The sequence below is a fragment of the Alligator sinensis genome, unplaced genomic scaffold (assembly GCF_000455745.1).
Source record: "Alligator sinensis unplaced genomic scaffold, ASM45574v1 scaffold364_1, whole genome shotgun sequence".
In the NCBI taxonomy this organism is placed as follows: Eukaryota; Metazoa; Chordata; order Crocodylia; family Alligatoridae; genus Alligator; species Alligator sinensis.
Genome location: NW_005842546.1, coordinates 516,162 through 530,978, shown reverse-complemented (window position 1 = coordinate 530,978; position 14,817 = coordinate 516,162). Strand labels below are relative to the sequence as shown.

The following is a 14,817-nucleotide window of genomic DNA, read 5'->3' as shown; positions in this document are numbered from 1 at the left end:
TGGGGTAGATGATCCCAGCAAGATGCCTATCCAGCCTTCTCTTAAAGACCCCCTAGGTAGGGGAGAGCACCACCTCCCTTGGAAGCCCATTCCAGTTTTTGGCCACCCTTACTGTGAAGAAGTTTTTCCTGATATCTAGCCTAAATCTGATCTCTGTTAGTTTGTGACCAATGAGAAGAGAATGATATGAGAAGAGATAGATCATTCCAGATATATCCTTTTCATATGTTCTCCCATGTACTATTGCCACTCTTGGACATGGGCCTATTTGTTATACAGGCACAGAGGGCCTAGGCCTCACCTCAGTTTCTCGAGGGAGGCCACTAACTGTGTAAAAAGTGATTTCTTGGACAATGGATAAAAAAACAGGAATGGGAGTGTAGGTCACAGGTTCATAACTAGGGTCCAAGGGGGAATACTAAGCAGAAAATGCCACCTAGCAACCCCTGCTTCTTGAACATACTCAAAAAGCCTCTGTTTACCTCCCAGTGAAACTCTGCCTAGAGATGTACATGACCTAGTGAAGGGAAATCAGTCCCATTGTTGCCTGGGTTCTCCCTGCCAGGGCCTCCTTCCAGGTCTGGTAGACAGAGAACTTGACCAGAACCAGGAGGAGGTTTTCCAGAAGGTCCTAGGAGTTATTAAACCCACTTGTTCAAACAGTTGCACTGTTGGAGTGCAAGAAAGGGCAAAAAATGTGGCGTGTACAAACGCCCTTATACTCTTAGACACTATGTTTCTTATACGCTCCAGATTAGGAACAACAGGTCTGTAAGGAAAGATGGGACATTCTTCTTCCCAACTCCATCTTCTATCTCCCCAGTAGGCAATTTCCCTCATTGTAGGCCTCACTTGGGCCTTATAGTTTCATAGTTTCAGGGTCGGAAGGGACCTAATAGATCTTCTAGCCCGCCCCCCCGCCAGGGCGGGAGAACAACCCAAAAACACAAACAAAACCACTCACCCTAAAAACAAAAACGGGACTCAAATGAGTCCAGCCAGGTAAGTATCCAGCCTCTTCTTAAAGATCCCCAGGGTAGGGGCCAGCACCACCTCCCTTGGAAGTTGGTTCCAGCTCCTAGCCACCCTAACTGTGAAGCAGTTTTTTCGGATGTCCAATCTGTACCTCCTCTCCATCAACTTGTGCCCATTATTCCTTGTTATGCCAGCAGGGGCTAGGGGAAACAGCGTCTCCCCCAAACCCTTCTGGTTCCCCCTAGTGAGTTTATAGACGGTCACCAGGTCCCCCCTCAGCCTTCTCTTGTGGAGGCTGAATAGGTTCAAGTCCCGCAGTCTCTCACTGTAGGGTCTGCCCTGTTGTCCCCGGATCATGCGGGTGGCCCTCCTCTGGACCCTCTCCATGTTGTCCACATCCCTCCTGAAATGGGGCGCACAGAACTGGACACAATACTCCAGCTGCGGCCTGACCAGCGTCGCATAGAGGGGGAGGATCACCTCCCTGGCTCTACTCGAGATGCACCTGTGGATGCACGACAAGGTCCGGTTAGCCCTGCCAACCATGACCTCGCATTGTCGGCCCATGTTCATCTTGGAGTCAATAATGACACCAAGATCCCTTTCCGCCTCCGTGCTCTCAAGTAGGGAGCTCCCCATCTTATAAGTGTGCTGCTGGTTCCTACTACCCAAGTGCAGCACCCTGCACTTGTCCGTATTGAAACGCATCCTGTTCCTGTCTGCCCACCCCTGTAACCTATCCAGATCCTTCTGCAATCTCTCTCTCCCTGCTAGCGTGCTCACCTCCCCCCAAATTTTGGTGTCATCAGCGAATTTAAACAGGTTGCTCTCCACCCCAACATCAAGATCGCTGATGAAGAAATTGAACAGCGCAGGCCCCAGGACCGAGCCCTGGGGGACTCCACTACCCACCTCCCCCCAAGTCGAGTATGATCCATCCACCACCACCCTCTGAGTGCGACCCTTCAGCCAATCTGCAATCCATCTGACCGTGTAGGCATCTATGCCACAGTCGCCTAGTTTACTAATTAGGATGGGGTGAGAGACGGTGTCAAAGGCCTTGCTGAAGTCCAGAAAGACTACATCCACCGCGACACCTGCATCCATGGCCTTTGTGACCTGATCATAAAAGGCAATCAGGTTGGTCTGACATGATCTCCCCCTAATAAATCCATGCTGATTGCCCCTGAGCATCATCTCGGATGCCGGCCCATCACAAATGTGCTCCTTGATGATCTTCTCAAAGAGCTTCCCCAGGATTGAGGTAAGACTGACGGGCCTATAATTGCCCGGGTCCTCCCTTTTCCCTTTTTTGAAGATGGGGACCACATTAGCTACCTTCCAATCGTCTGGCACCTGGCCCAAGCACCACGATCGCTCGTAGAGCCGTGCCAGGGGCCCTGCAATAACCCCAGCCAGCTCCCTCAGCACCCTGGGGTGGAGAGCATCCGGACCCGCTGACTTGAACGCGTCCAGCCCCTCCAGAAGCTCTCTAACCCGGTCCTCCCCAACCTGAGGTCTGAAGGCGATCCCCTCGCGTCCGGCTTCTATCACAGCAGGGAAGTCCCGGTCCCTGCACAAGAAAACGGAGGTGAAGAATTGGTTAAAGAGGTCCGCTTTATCCTCTGACGCAACCACCAGATTGCCCCGCATATCCTGCAGGGGCCCCACATTACCCGGCGCCTTCTTCATCCTCCCAATATATTTGAAAAAGGACTTTTTGTTATCCTTAATCCTGGACGCTAATCCGAGCTCTATCTCCGCCTTGGCCTTCCTAACAGCCCGCCTGCAGGCCCGAGCAGAGGAGGTATACTCCTCTTTGGAGATTACACCCCCCTTCCACCGGGCGTACGCCACCCTTTTGGCAAGCAGGCATTCCCGGACACCCTTGGTGAGCCAGGGGGGCTTTTGGACACTCCTGCCCGCACCACTCCTCTTGGATGCTGAGTTCCTCTGCCCTCAAGGACCCCAGTTCCTCTCCCACTAATCTCCTCATCTCACTGAAGTTGGCCCTCCTGAAGTCTAGGGCCACCACCTTGCTGCGGGCCCTTGACACTCTACGCTGGATGGTGAATTCCAGCACGCGATGATCACTATTGCCCAGGTGGTCAAGAACCTGGAGGCCTCTTACCAGGTCGTCGCCTGCGGCCAGGACCAGGTCCAGCAGAGCATCTCCTCTGGTGGGACTGTGCACCTCCTGAATCAAGTGGAGGTCCTGCAACTCGGCCAAGAACCTCCTGGAGCGGTCCGTCCCGGCTGACTGCTCCTCCCAGCAGATGTCCGGGTAATTAAAATCGCCCATGACAACTACATCCCTTGCTTTTAGTGTCTCCGCAAGCTGGCCTGAAAATTCCCTGTCCAGCTCCTCCTCCTGATTGGGGGGTCTGTAATAGACCCCCACCGTCAAATCCCTCTCGCCTTGCCCCCCCTGGATCTTGACCCAGAGCACTTCAGCTCGCCCTTCCCCTGACCCCATACTGCTGGCAGAGGATGTGTAGTGCTCCTTGACATAAAGTGCCACCCCCCCCCCTTTTCTGCCTTCTCTATCCCGCCTGTACAGCCTATAGCCCCTAATGTTAACTGCCCAGTCATGGGATGAGTCCCACCATGTCTCTGTTAACCCTACGACATCTGGATTTGAACTAGCTATTCTGAGGGCGAGTTCCTCCTGTTTGTTTCCCATGCTACGAGCATTGGTGTACAGGCATTTAAGGCCTTGCATTTAAGGCCTTTAAGGCCTTTAAGGCATTCAAGGCATTTAAGGCCTTGATCAATATATGCTGCTCACACAAAGACCTGGCTAAAGCACTGGCCAGAGTGGGCCTCACCAACAAACCAGACTGATGGACGAACTCCTCACATAAAATGTGGCATGTGGGACAGATGGGTGTTCCTGCCAAGAGATGAGTAGGGGAGATGATGGTACAGGGTAGGATATTCCAGTACCAGGATGATAAGGCTGGAATGGGAACACCCAGGTCAGGATGTGAAACAAGCTTATGGTACAGGATGGTTTAAGATGTTCAGGATACAGATGGAAGGCAAGAGGTAATTTGTTTTGATCATTGTATAAAAGGAGAATTGGAAATTAGGGGAACTTTGTGGTGGCCTAGGGGAGCCTGTGTGGTGTTGCCACAACTACCTTGTCACATGTACAAATGCCTAATGTCCTGATATACTTGTTAGGCCAAAACGTGCTAGGGCTGTGCTTCTAGACAATATACATGGCTGAACCTTTACCACTGATCAGAGCCTGGGATCATTCTTTAAGACAAGACTGGTGTTGGGAAGTCCGGGATGTAACTTTGCTAGCACCACAGTTTCTGAGACTTCAACACTGAAAGCACGTTGATAAGTGACCCTTGATAAGGACAACAGTAATGAAGACACTGATAACCCCAGATGAGACAGGAAAAGCTATTCATTATAATTTATTAAAACTCTTGCAATCTTCAGTTGGGCCTGACTTAGGATGTCTGGATTTTGAAGGAGAGCAACACAACTCTTTTGCCGGACTGAGCTGTGTCCTGACCCTAGGTTGGGGAACTTAATCATCTTTGACTTTCCTCATCTCAGTTGTTTCCCCTGGGAAGCCTCCTTGGCACTGTATGTGCATTCTCTATTTTTCTGTTCTGGGACATGTACAGAACCTGTAATATGGGTCTAACTTTTATGTTGAACATCCTGCAGAGAACTCATCACTCCAGTGCAGATTGAGGAATTGTTTTTAATCTGTGAATCTGGCGTAGCATCTGATTATGAATCACTTTTATTTCAGATTCTGGATTTCCCACCCTCCTAGATTCCTTCAGAACTCACATTTTTTCCCTGGAGATTTGGGACATGATGAGAGAAGGGCAAGTGAGTTTAACGGGAAGGAGATTGTCCTCCTAACCATCAATGGGCTGGGTTCTGGAATGGAGGCAGGCAGGCAGCTTAGCAGTCAGATGAGAAATCCTGTTTATGTGAATGGTGTTGGCTTTAATTTCCAGGTGAGCCCTGAATCTGAAAGAGGAGATGATAGCCAGCAAGTAATAGAGTAAACACTACTGCCTGTGCATTAATATTGCCAAAGAGCTCTGAACCCCCAAGGCTGGGATGCAAGGACTGGGAATTATGCTTTATGATAACCACTATAGAGAAGGAAGTCCACAAAGACCTGGGATGTATTCAGAGGGCAGAGTTGGGGATATGCTAAAGCATGTGGAGGATCTAAAGGAAATGGGCATTCATTAAGCCTTCCTGGAGTTGACATGGAGCATGTGGAACTGACCTTTCAGTCTCTGCATTAGTTTGTCTCTCTCTGTATAATGTAATTCCCTTGTGAATCTGTGCTCAGGCACCAGGAGATGAACCAGCCTTTCCCCCACTAAACAGCTTCAGGACACTTTCCCGAATCTGCTTGGTTTTCACCCCATAAACGATGGTGTTGAGCATGGGAGGCAGGAGCAGATAGAGGTTGGCTATAAGGATATGAGTGTGTGCTGTGATGTGATGGCTTCCAAAGCGATGTGCGAGGATGCTGAATAATGCTGGTGTGTAGCTGGTGATAATGGCACAGATGTGGGCCGTGCAGGTGCTGAAGGCCTTGCTGCGTGCTTCCTTGGAAGAGACCACAGCCCTGAGGATCATTGCATAGGAGACAGAGATGCAGAATATGTCAAAGCCCCCAATCACCAGGGCAGCTACCAAGCCATAGATGGCATCAACCCTGATACTGGCACAGGCCAGCTTCACCACAGACATGTGGTCGCAATAGGTGTGAGGGATGATGTTGGTGTGATGGCAGTACGGCAGTCGCTTGGTAAAGACAACAACAGGTATGATCACCATCACCCCCCTGAGGAAGGTGACCACCCCCGCTGTGGTGATAACAGGGTTGGTCAGGATGGAGGCATACCTCAGGGGGTAACATATGGCCAGATAGCGGTCCAAGGACATGAGCATGAGCACACCAGACTCCATCCCTGTGAAGGTGTGGACGAAAAACATCTGGGTTAGGCAGGCATTGAAGCTGATCTTTTTCATTTTGAACCAGAAGATGCACATTGCCTTGGGCACCATGGATGTGACCAGCCCAATATCAGTGAGGGAGAGCATGGAGAGGAAGTAGTACATGGGCTTGTGGAGAGCGTCCTCAATCCGGATGAGGTAGAGAAGACCGCAATTCCCCACCATGGCAATGATGTACATGGAGCAGAATGGGATGGAGATCCAGAGGTGAGCTTCTTCCAAACCTGGGATGCCGTTCAGGATGAATACGGAGGGGGTCATGTCAGTCACATTGATCTTTGCCATGACAGTTGCCTGAGGGTTGTGGTTCCCCTCACAGCAGGTTTTGCTCCCTAGGAAGGAGGAGAACATGGGACATTAAGCACTGAGAGGGACAGTAATAAATGGTGAAAATGTCCTTAGCACCCTCCAACCAGACAGCCCCGAACTGAGGGACATTGCATATTGCATGCATTGGAGGGGATGTGTGGGGTAACTGTAGTCCTACCAAGACTGCTTGATACAGCTAAAGGGTGAAGAGGAGATGATTCCCAGTATAAATGCAGGGTTTTAGTCTTCCACCACTGTTTCAAGCTTTCCTAGTTGGGGTAAATTTCTCTTGAGGAGATTTTTTTGAAGAAGTTAATGTAAAATTTGTGCTGGGGCTTGGATGATGGAGACAGGCACAGAAGCAAGTGCAGAGCAATTCCTTTTCTTTCTGTGTTCCCTCTTTTTTGTGATGAATTTGATTAATTTTCTGAAAGAAACAGACATATTCTGTGGGAAAAAGGAACAGATTTAAGAACATAAGAAATGCCACACTGAGTCAAACCAATGGTGCATGATGTCCAGTCTCCCACAGTAATGGGAGTGGATGCTATAGAGGGAAAGCATTGAACTGGATATCTCTAGAGTGATCGATCCCCTGTTCATTACCTTCCCTGTCATCCTCCATCCATTAGACTAGAGATGCCACCTTTTGCTTCTCTTCTGGGCATGCTCAGAATGCTGCTCTATCCCCATGTCTCAGCCCTGTCATCACATAATGCTGTGGAAGTCCCCCAAACTGTAGGTGGAGATAAGCCTGGGGGAGGTGGTCGGTGGAAGGGAGCGGGGTGTGAGGGGGTGGCTTTCTCACCTTTCAGCCCAATAGCCAGGAGAAGTGTTCCATTTGTCTCTTAATCCTAGGACTTGGGACACCCAATTAAATGATCAGGCACCAAGTTTTAAGGAAGCAAAAGAAAGTTCCCTTTTATGTATTAAGTAATTAGCTTGAGGAATCAATTACTGCAGTGTGTTGGGAAGGCCATGCATGTCGGACAGGTCCAGGGGTGGATCCTGAGGGATGCATTGGTGCATTTGCACCTCCCCACCAACTCTGATTCCTACTCCACTCAAAATTTAAAACCAACTGCCTGGCAGTGGCAGCAGCATTTCCATTCTGTGTTGAGGGCATCAACTGACTTCATGGCTCCTTATTATCTACCTGATCCCTTCTCAAGTATTCATTGCACGGGTGATAATAACTCTCTCTTCTTTTTAATGGTCTTGATATTCCACCAATCAAGACTTCCTCTGCTCTGAACTGCTGCTGTCTTTTTGCTGCTCCTGGTCATGGAGCTCCTATTTCACAGCCCTGCTGATTGCTTTTAAAGCATGCCAATGAAGTTCTATGTTTTTGCTCAGTTTAAACTGAACAATCCAGCCCAAGGCCCCAAGCATGTTAGTAAAGCTTCTAGTTTCTTTTTCACTGGAGAAAAAAATGTAGTGTTATATGTGATGATGCACCTCGCCATCTGGACCCCCATTTTCAAAATTCTAGATCTGCCCATGGACAGGTCCATCAGGGACTGTTAAGTATAGGAATCAAGGATGTAGATTCTGGCTCAGAATATCCTGAGGCTGATGATGTCTCGTAAGTGCAAGAGTTCACTCTATAGATGCCCTCTTTCTAGTCTTCCTCTAAAGTATGGATTACTTGCTCCAAGGGGTGGATCCAGAGGGAGTACATTGGGATGGCTGCACATCCTTTTGGATTGGAATGCACCACAGGGATTTCCAGGGACTTTTTTGAGCCCCCAAAAGTGAAAAATCATCCTTCTCTCCTCTTCCCCTCTGCCTCCTTCACCTGCCACTGTTGCTTTCCCTGCTGTCCTGGGGGTGTGGGAAGTGCCAGAGCTGTTTCTATCTGCCCCACTGTGAATGCATGGGGTCTGGGCTCAGATGGAGATGGGAAAGCAGCAGTGGGGATGGGCAGTGGGGATCCCCTTCCCTGCATCTACACAGTGGGGATCCCCTTTCCAGGGTTTGGGGCATGGAGGAGGGATCTTCTCTCCCACCCTTCCTTTGCTACTATCCCTGTCCCCATCCCCAGATTAGCTCAGACCCCATGCAGCCCAGATAGGGCAGGCAGGAAGAGCTTTGGTGTTTCCCCTGCCCCAAGAATAGCAAGGAAAGCAACAGAGGCAGGCAGAGGAATGGGGAGTGGAAGGAAAAGAGAGGGAGGATTTTCATTTGCTTTAGGGAGTTAAAAATATCCCTTCAGGCTCCTGCGGGTGGCCTTCTCACATTGGTGGGGAGGAGGAGACTGGGGTCTCGGGGTGCAGCCACCCCTGCAGTATGGGCTGCTGCTCCTTCACATCCCCTCTTGGAAATCTGGGATCCTTTCTTGCTTGCTGCCATTAGAGGCTGTTCTTTCCCTCTCACACATGTTTTCTTACAGCTCCCAGGTCTTCCGAGCCCCAAATCTACAGCGGTTATTGCCCTGGGAACAGCCTGCAACCTGGCCCTGGCCAAATTCTCAGTCCAACTGCCTGCCAGCACTTGATATATCCGTTTTTGTTTAGTGATCACTCCCACCCTGTTCACCATCTACCTGACCATCATCATCCACCTCATCCAAGATGATCTACCATCCAGCGTCAGTATCCAGTATCGACTAGATGGAAAGCTTTTTAATCCTGGGTGCTTCTGGGCAAAAAATGAAACTCACCACCAAGGAAATCCATGACCTTCAGTTTGCAGACAATTGCTGCATGATAGGTCACTTCACACAGGATGTGCAAGCGACCTTAGATCTCTTCAATGCTTCATATAAGAGACTTGGCCTGTCCTTGAACATTGCCAAGATGAAGATTCTCCACCAACCCTCCCCAGGCCAGCTGAACATCCCTCACACTATTTATGTAGGTGGGGAGGCTCTGGAGTATGCGGAGCACTTTCCATATCTCAGCAGCCACTTCTTTAAACTGGCTATCACTGACGAAGAAATCCGGCACTGGGCCAGCTGCACCAGTGTCACCTTCTTCAAGCTGCAACAACCTGTCTTCAAAAATAGAGAACTTCAGAAGTCGAAGAAGGTCTCGGTTTACAAGGCTGTCATGCTGACCACCCTCCTCTACTGCAGTGAAACCTGAACCATCTACCAACGCCACATTAAGACCCTTGAGAGCTTTCACCAGTGGTGCTCGTGTCAAATCCCTGGGATCAAATGGGAGGACCACTGGACCAGTGCAAGCATCCTCCAAGAAGCTGCATCCACCAGCATCAAAACCTTGCACTTGAGAAAACAACTCCAATGGATGGGCCACTGCGTCCGGATATCTGAGAACTGCCTCTCTCACCAGATTCTCTTTCCCCAGCTCTCTATTGGCCAATGCTCAAAGGGTGGCCAAAGGAAAAGGTACAAAGACACACTCAAGGTTGCCTTCAGGCACAGAGGCCTTGACATCAATGGCTGCAAGGAGCAAGCTGCTGACCATTTGGTGTGGCACCACCTGGTCCACCAAGGCATGCACCACTTTGAGGCCCAATGACTCAATACTGAGGCGGAATGACGGTGGTGGAGGAAGGAGGAGACCAATCCAGGGCTGTGAATTCCACTCCCCTGCACAACAACATGCACCCATTTCCAGAATTGAGTTCCTTAGTCACTTGAGGACCCATCAAGCCTGACAGACGTAAATCTCAACTCTGAGGGACTGACGATGATGATATTAATTTCTGTTTCAGCAAAACTTGTGGAGGCATTGTGTGGGATAGAGACAAGGACTTTAGAGAACAAATCATTTTTCTCTTTCACAGATTTCCTCAAATCAAAGAACTGCTGCCCAGGATGAAGGGGTCATTGCTTCTTAGAAGGGAAGGCTATAATATCCTTATATTGCAGCAAGCATTCAGGAGCTTTCCAGTGAGGTCATTCCCAGCTTTCATGATGTAACAGGCTGAGAGTACACATTTCAGTCAGAACATGTTAAGAGCACTTAAAACTTGAATGATCACACACAAAAGCTTGCTAACAAGTGCTAAATGCTGTCCAGTTGTTTTCAAGTTATGCTGCTTTGGGTGAGGATTATATTTGAACTGTGCTCAAGTTAAGTTCATTTTTGAGTCTACACCTCAGATAAAACCACTGAGTTGCAGTCCTTCAGGATCCCAGAAGGTACTGCTTCCAGGTGGGCTAGCTAGAATGCAAGGTGTCAGTGGTCCTGGAACTTGGTCTGGAGATAGGAACAACCAGGCAACTGGTGTTTGGGGATGGGGTGAATGGGGAGGAGGAAAAACAAGTGGTGAGGAGGAACAGCTCCGGAACTTCCCATGCCCCAGGAACAGCAGGAAAAGCAACAGGGGCAGGCAAGGGAGTGGGCAGTGGAAAGAAAGGAGACAGAGGATTTTCATTTGCTTTAGGGACTTAAAAATGTCCCCTCAGGCTTCTGAGGGTGGCTTGCTCATGTCCATGGGGGTGGAGGTGACTGAGGGCTCAGGGTGCAGAATTAAGTTAATAAGTCATGAGTTAAGTTAATATCTGGATGTTCAGCTGACATAAAACCACCAATTTATAGGCCTTCAGTATCCCAGAAGGCACTGCTTCCAGGTGGATGACCTAGAATCCAGGACTCTATAGGCCTAGTTTGACAGCTGGGAACAGCCAGACAACAGGTGAGTGGGGATGGGGTGAGTCGGGAGGAGTGGAAGTGGGTGATGAGGAGGTGAGAGGAAGGGAGCATGATGAAGGGTTAAGGGGGGGTGGGTCAGGATTGGAAGGAGGGAATGGGTGGGTGGATGGCTGCCTCTTTGACTCCTGCCCCTTAATCTGCTAACTCTACCATGTTATCTCACCCACAGGCTCTCTGCACCGTGCCTCACAGCCAACATTTCACTTTCTTTGAAATGAAAGAGGGAAACTAGCAACAGCCTGGGCAGAAGATCAGGAAAGTTAACTGGCTATAGGAGTTATTCTGCTGAAACCATTTTATTAAATGCAAAGGCCATTATTTTAAGTGCTAAAAAACTTTGCTGAATATTAATTATGTATTTGATGGCACTTTTACAGCACTTACATGTTAGCTACAGTTCTAGGTATGTGGTTGGGATACTTGCTTCCAGAGAAGGTTTTTAAAACCCAGCTAGACAAAGCCCTGGCTGGGATGATCTAGTTGGGGATGGTCCTGCTTTGAGAAGGGGGTTGGACTAGATGCACTCCAAAGGTCCCTTCCAACCATCATTTTCTATAATTTTTGATGTAGGAGAAATTCTAGGTGGCCCATGCTAGCTGGCTGCAGCAGGTTCAGCTGCATATAGCAAAACAAGGTAGAGAGAGGTATTTAGCCATGTTAGTCTGAAGTCAGGCAGAAGGCAAGGCAGATGCATACCTTATAGACTAATTAAATCAGAGATGTATAGAAAAAGCTTTCATAAGAAGAGACTTGCTTCATCAGATACTGTGAACCCACCACTCTGGCTCTACATTTTCTTCTGAGTTTTCTAATTCTATCAACTCATCCCCCTGCTTTCCCTGTGGCCAGGTAAAGGATGCTGTTCACGTGCACATCATGTTGTTTGCTCCTGAAGTTCTGAAGAAAAGGTTAGACACACTTCTAAACTAGGGTGGATGGAGATGTTTCTGCCATAAATGACAGGAAACGCCCTTAGCATAACGTCCTTATCATATAACATGATGCCTACACTGAGCAAAGAGTGCCAGCTCCTCTCTTGTCTAAGTCTACCCACATCCTAACCTAACCTTCAGCACTACATCCCTCTTTTTCTCTTCCCCTCTGCTTCACCCAGGGGTTTCTGGAGGTTTAATTACTGAATATCTGTAATTGTGTATCACCAAACATACCAATGCCGGTTCTGTAAACTACATGCAATTGCCTGAACATATTCTGACATAAACCCTCCACTGAGCTGTCGATAATGGAAATGCAACAGCCTTTCCTGGGTTAAATTCACTTACTGAAAGCCAAGGTGACATGGGCTCTCTGCTCATGGTAGGATGTGCAAGTGGTGTCAAGCTCCCAACTCTCTCTGTGAAATGTGGCTGGCTTTTTATCAAGGCTTTGTGTCAATTCCCCCCTGGGCTTCCTCATTTGGTACAGTTGCAGGCAAGTGTTTGTCTCTCTTGTGTCTAATGTGATTTGCTGTTGGGGAGCGAAGGAGGGACATTTGTTGGACATGTAAAAAGGTTGTTCAATAAGGAAAATGCAAAAGTTTTTAACCCCTCCTGGGCCGGTTGGGTAGTTAGCAAGTGTGCTCGGTTTATGTGGACATCCTCTCTCTCATGCCCCACACTGGCCATGAGTTTCTCCTGTCCTCAGTGGAGTGACTGCTTATACTGGCAGCTGAGGATTACACAAAAGGGCTGGGGAAGGGAGATCTGCCTGATCTGATGGTTCTCCAGACCACCACCTTTTCCAATGTCTGCAAGGGATCTACATCTAAACACCTGAACTTCCCTAGTGGTACCCTAAAGCATCCTGAAAATGGAGGTGAATCCTGTCCACCTCCTTCCTATGGAGTGGAGATTAATTCATTAATGGTAATGAATCTCTAAAGATACCAAGGGTGAAATAATTGGTAGGGAGCAGGGGTTAATATTTAGACCTGATAGAGCTGTGTTATAGGACTGGAAAGGCTCACTAACTCATCTGATGTGTTTGTGCGAGATCCCCAGATCTCTGTGCTTTGTGGCTCTGGCTGGGCTCTCAGCTGAGAGGTCTAGAGAAAGGCCTTTTCTTCTGTGCTCCAAGCGAACAAGACCCAGGCGGCTCTGGCAAACCTCTCAGCAAAGTCAGTTCTGCCTCCCTTCCAGTCATGTGTCAGTGCTGGAGGTGCTGGGAGACACCAGGCCTATCTAGCCCCTCTGCCCTCCCTTTCTCTGTGAAGAGACAGCTCTAGGTGAAGTCCTTGGGCCTTGAGCCACCAACCAGATGACATGTGCCCTCCTACACTCTCCACCTTCGTGGTGGGGTACTTGCCCATCCTTTGCCCTCCCCCATCCTTGCCGTGGGATGATCAGAGGGGTAGACTTAACCCTTCTGTTGGTAGGTGACTGGATGCTCAGGCTTGTGAGTCCTGGATCTGTGCTGGCTCCTAACTGGGGAGTGGAATGTGGGAGGGATTTTAGTAGCACATCCCCATAACAAGAGGCATAGACCCAAAAAGCATTGGAAAGGCAGGCCCTATGGCCTTCTCCTTCTAATCCTCAGACCTCACATAGGTTCAGAGTCCTAAGAAGTTTGGGGTCATCACTTGACCCCCCACCCACATCAGTTAACACCACACAGCCAACATGTTTCCCTGAAAGGATCTTAGCTATGGGCTGAGCCAGGGGAGGCTTCTCGGTAAACAAAGCCTGTTGTACAGCATGACCCATAAGTTAGCTTTGCTCCTTCCACATACAACTTTTCTGGGCAATCTCCCCTCCCCTCCACTCTCTCACGGTGGTCACACTTGATGTATAGACCTAATGGATCAATAATTCAGCCTCTCCTCCTAACAATACGTGCCACATCTTTTTTTGTTTAATGATGCTGAAAGCAGGCTGCTCTCAGGGATGACAGTATTGTCCCCTGCACACTCTAGGAAAGCCTGCCAGGGAGCTAGGAGAATGTGGATGGTTAGGAAATGGTGAGAGGGAGAACTGTGAGAGAGAAAGGAGAGAGATTGTGTGAAGAAATGGCACATGGAGAGGGGACAAGGAGGGTTTGGGAGCAGGGGAGTATTGAAGGGGTGAGGTGAGTATGTGGGCATAGGGAAGGGACAGTTTGGAAGTCAATGGAGAGTGAATGGGGTGAGGGCAGTGCATGACAGTTCAGGAGAGAGGATGAGGTGGCAGATGGATAGTAGTCAATGGCTCGATGTCTAGTTGGCAGCTGGTATCACGGTTTCTTCAATATTTTCATCAATGACCTGGAAGATGGGATCTAGTGCACCCTCAACTAGTTTGCAGATGACACCAAGCTGGGGAGGAGCAGTAGATATGCTGGAGGGTAGGGCTAGGATTCAGACTGACCTGGACAAGTTGGAGGATTGGGCCAAAAGGAATCTCATGAGGTTCAGTAAGGACATGTGCAAATCTTGCACTTAGGACGGAACAATCCTAAGCACCGGTAAAGGCTGGGGACCAACTGGCTAAGCGGCAGCTCTGCAGAAAAGGACCTATGCAGCCTTGGCAGGGCACGACATCCCTGAAACTGGGCCTGTGCTGGTTTCTTCTTCCCTGGATAAGGCTTTGTGCCCTCTCTGGTCAGCAAGTGGTGAAAGATTGCAGTGCAGCTTGGAAGTATGTGTGTAAATGACTGTGCTACTCCTGTTTTGATTTGGGTCACATCCCAGGACAGTCCGTTCCAGGTCAGATAGGATGCCTGTTTACAGCCTAAATTGCAGTTTTCTCTAAATTTCAGTTTTCTAACTGATTACATGCCATTTTTGGCCCTGGCATGATACTGTGGTTGTTTTACTACGCATGTGTAGGCTGAAGGAGGACTGGACCAAAAGAAATCTCGTGAGGTTCAATAATGAGCAAATCCCGGGATGTCATTCTCCCCTTGTACTCAGCCCTAGTGA

General features: G+C 49.0%; 1 protein-coding gene across 1 annotated transcript; it reads right to left on the bottom strand.

Moving 5' to 3' along the window:
• Positions 1-5,310: 5,310 nt before the first annotated feature.
• On the bottom strand, positions 5,311-6,273 carry LOC102383311 (olfactory receptor 52N4-like). The gene has a single exon (XM_006032101.1). The coding sequence runs from the start codon at positions 6,271-6,273 to the stop codon at positions 5,311-5,313; it is 963 nt and encodes a 320-aa protein (XP_006032163.1).
• Positions 6,274-14,817: the final 8,544 nt, after the last annotated feature.

What these genes read in the sequence shown, in the direction of transcription:
- LOC102383311 (XM_006032101.1), bottom strand. Translation starts at nt 6,273, where the DNA reads ATGGCAAAGATCAATGTGACTGACATGACCCCCTCCGTATTCATCCTG.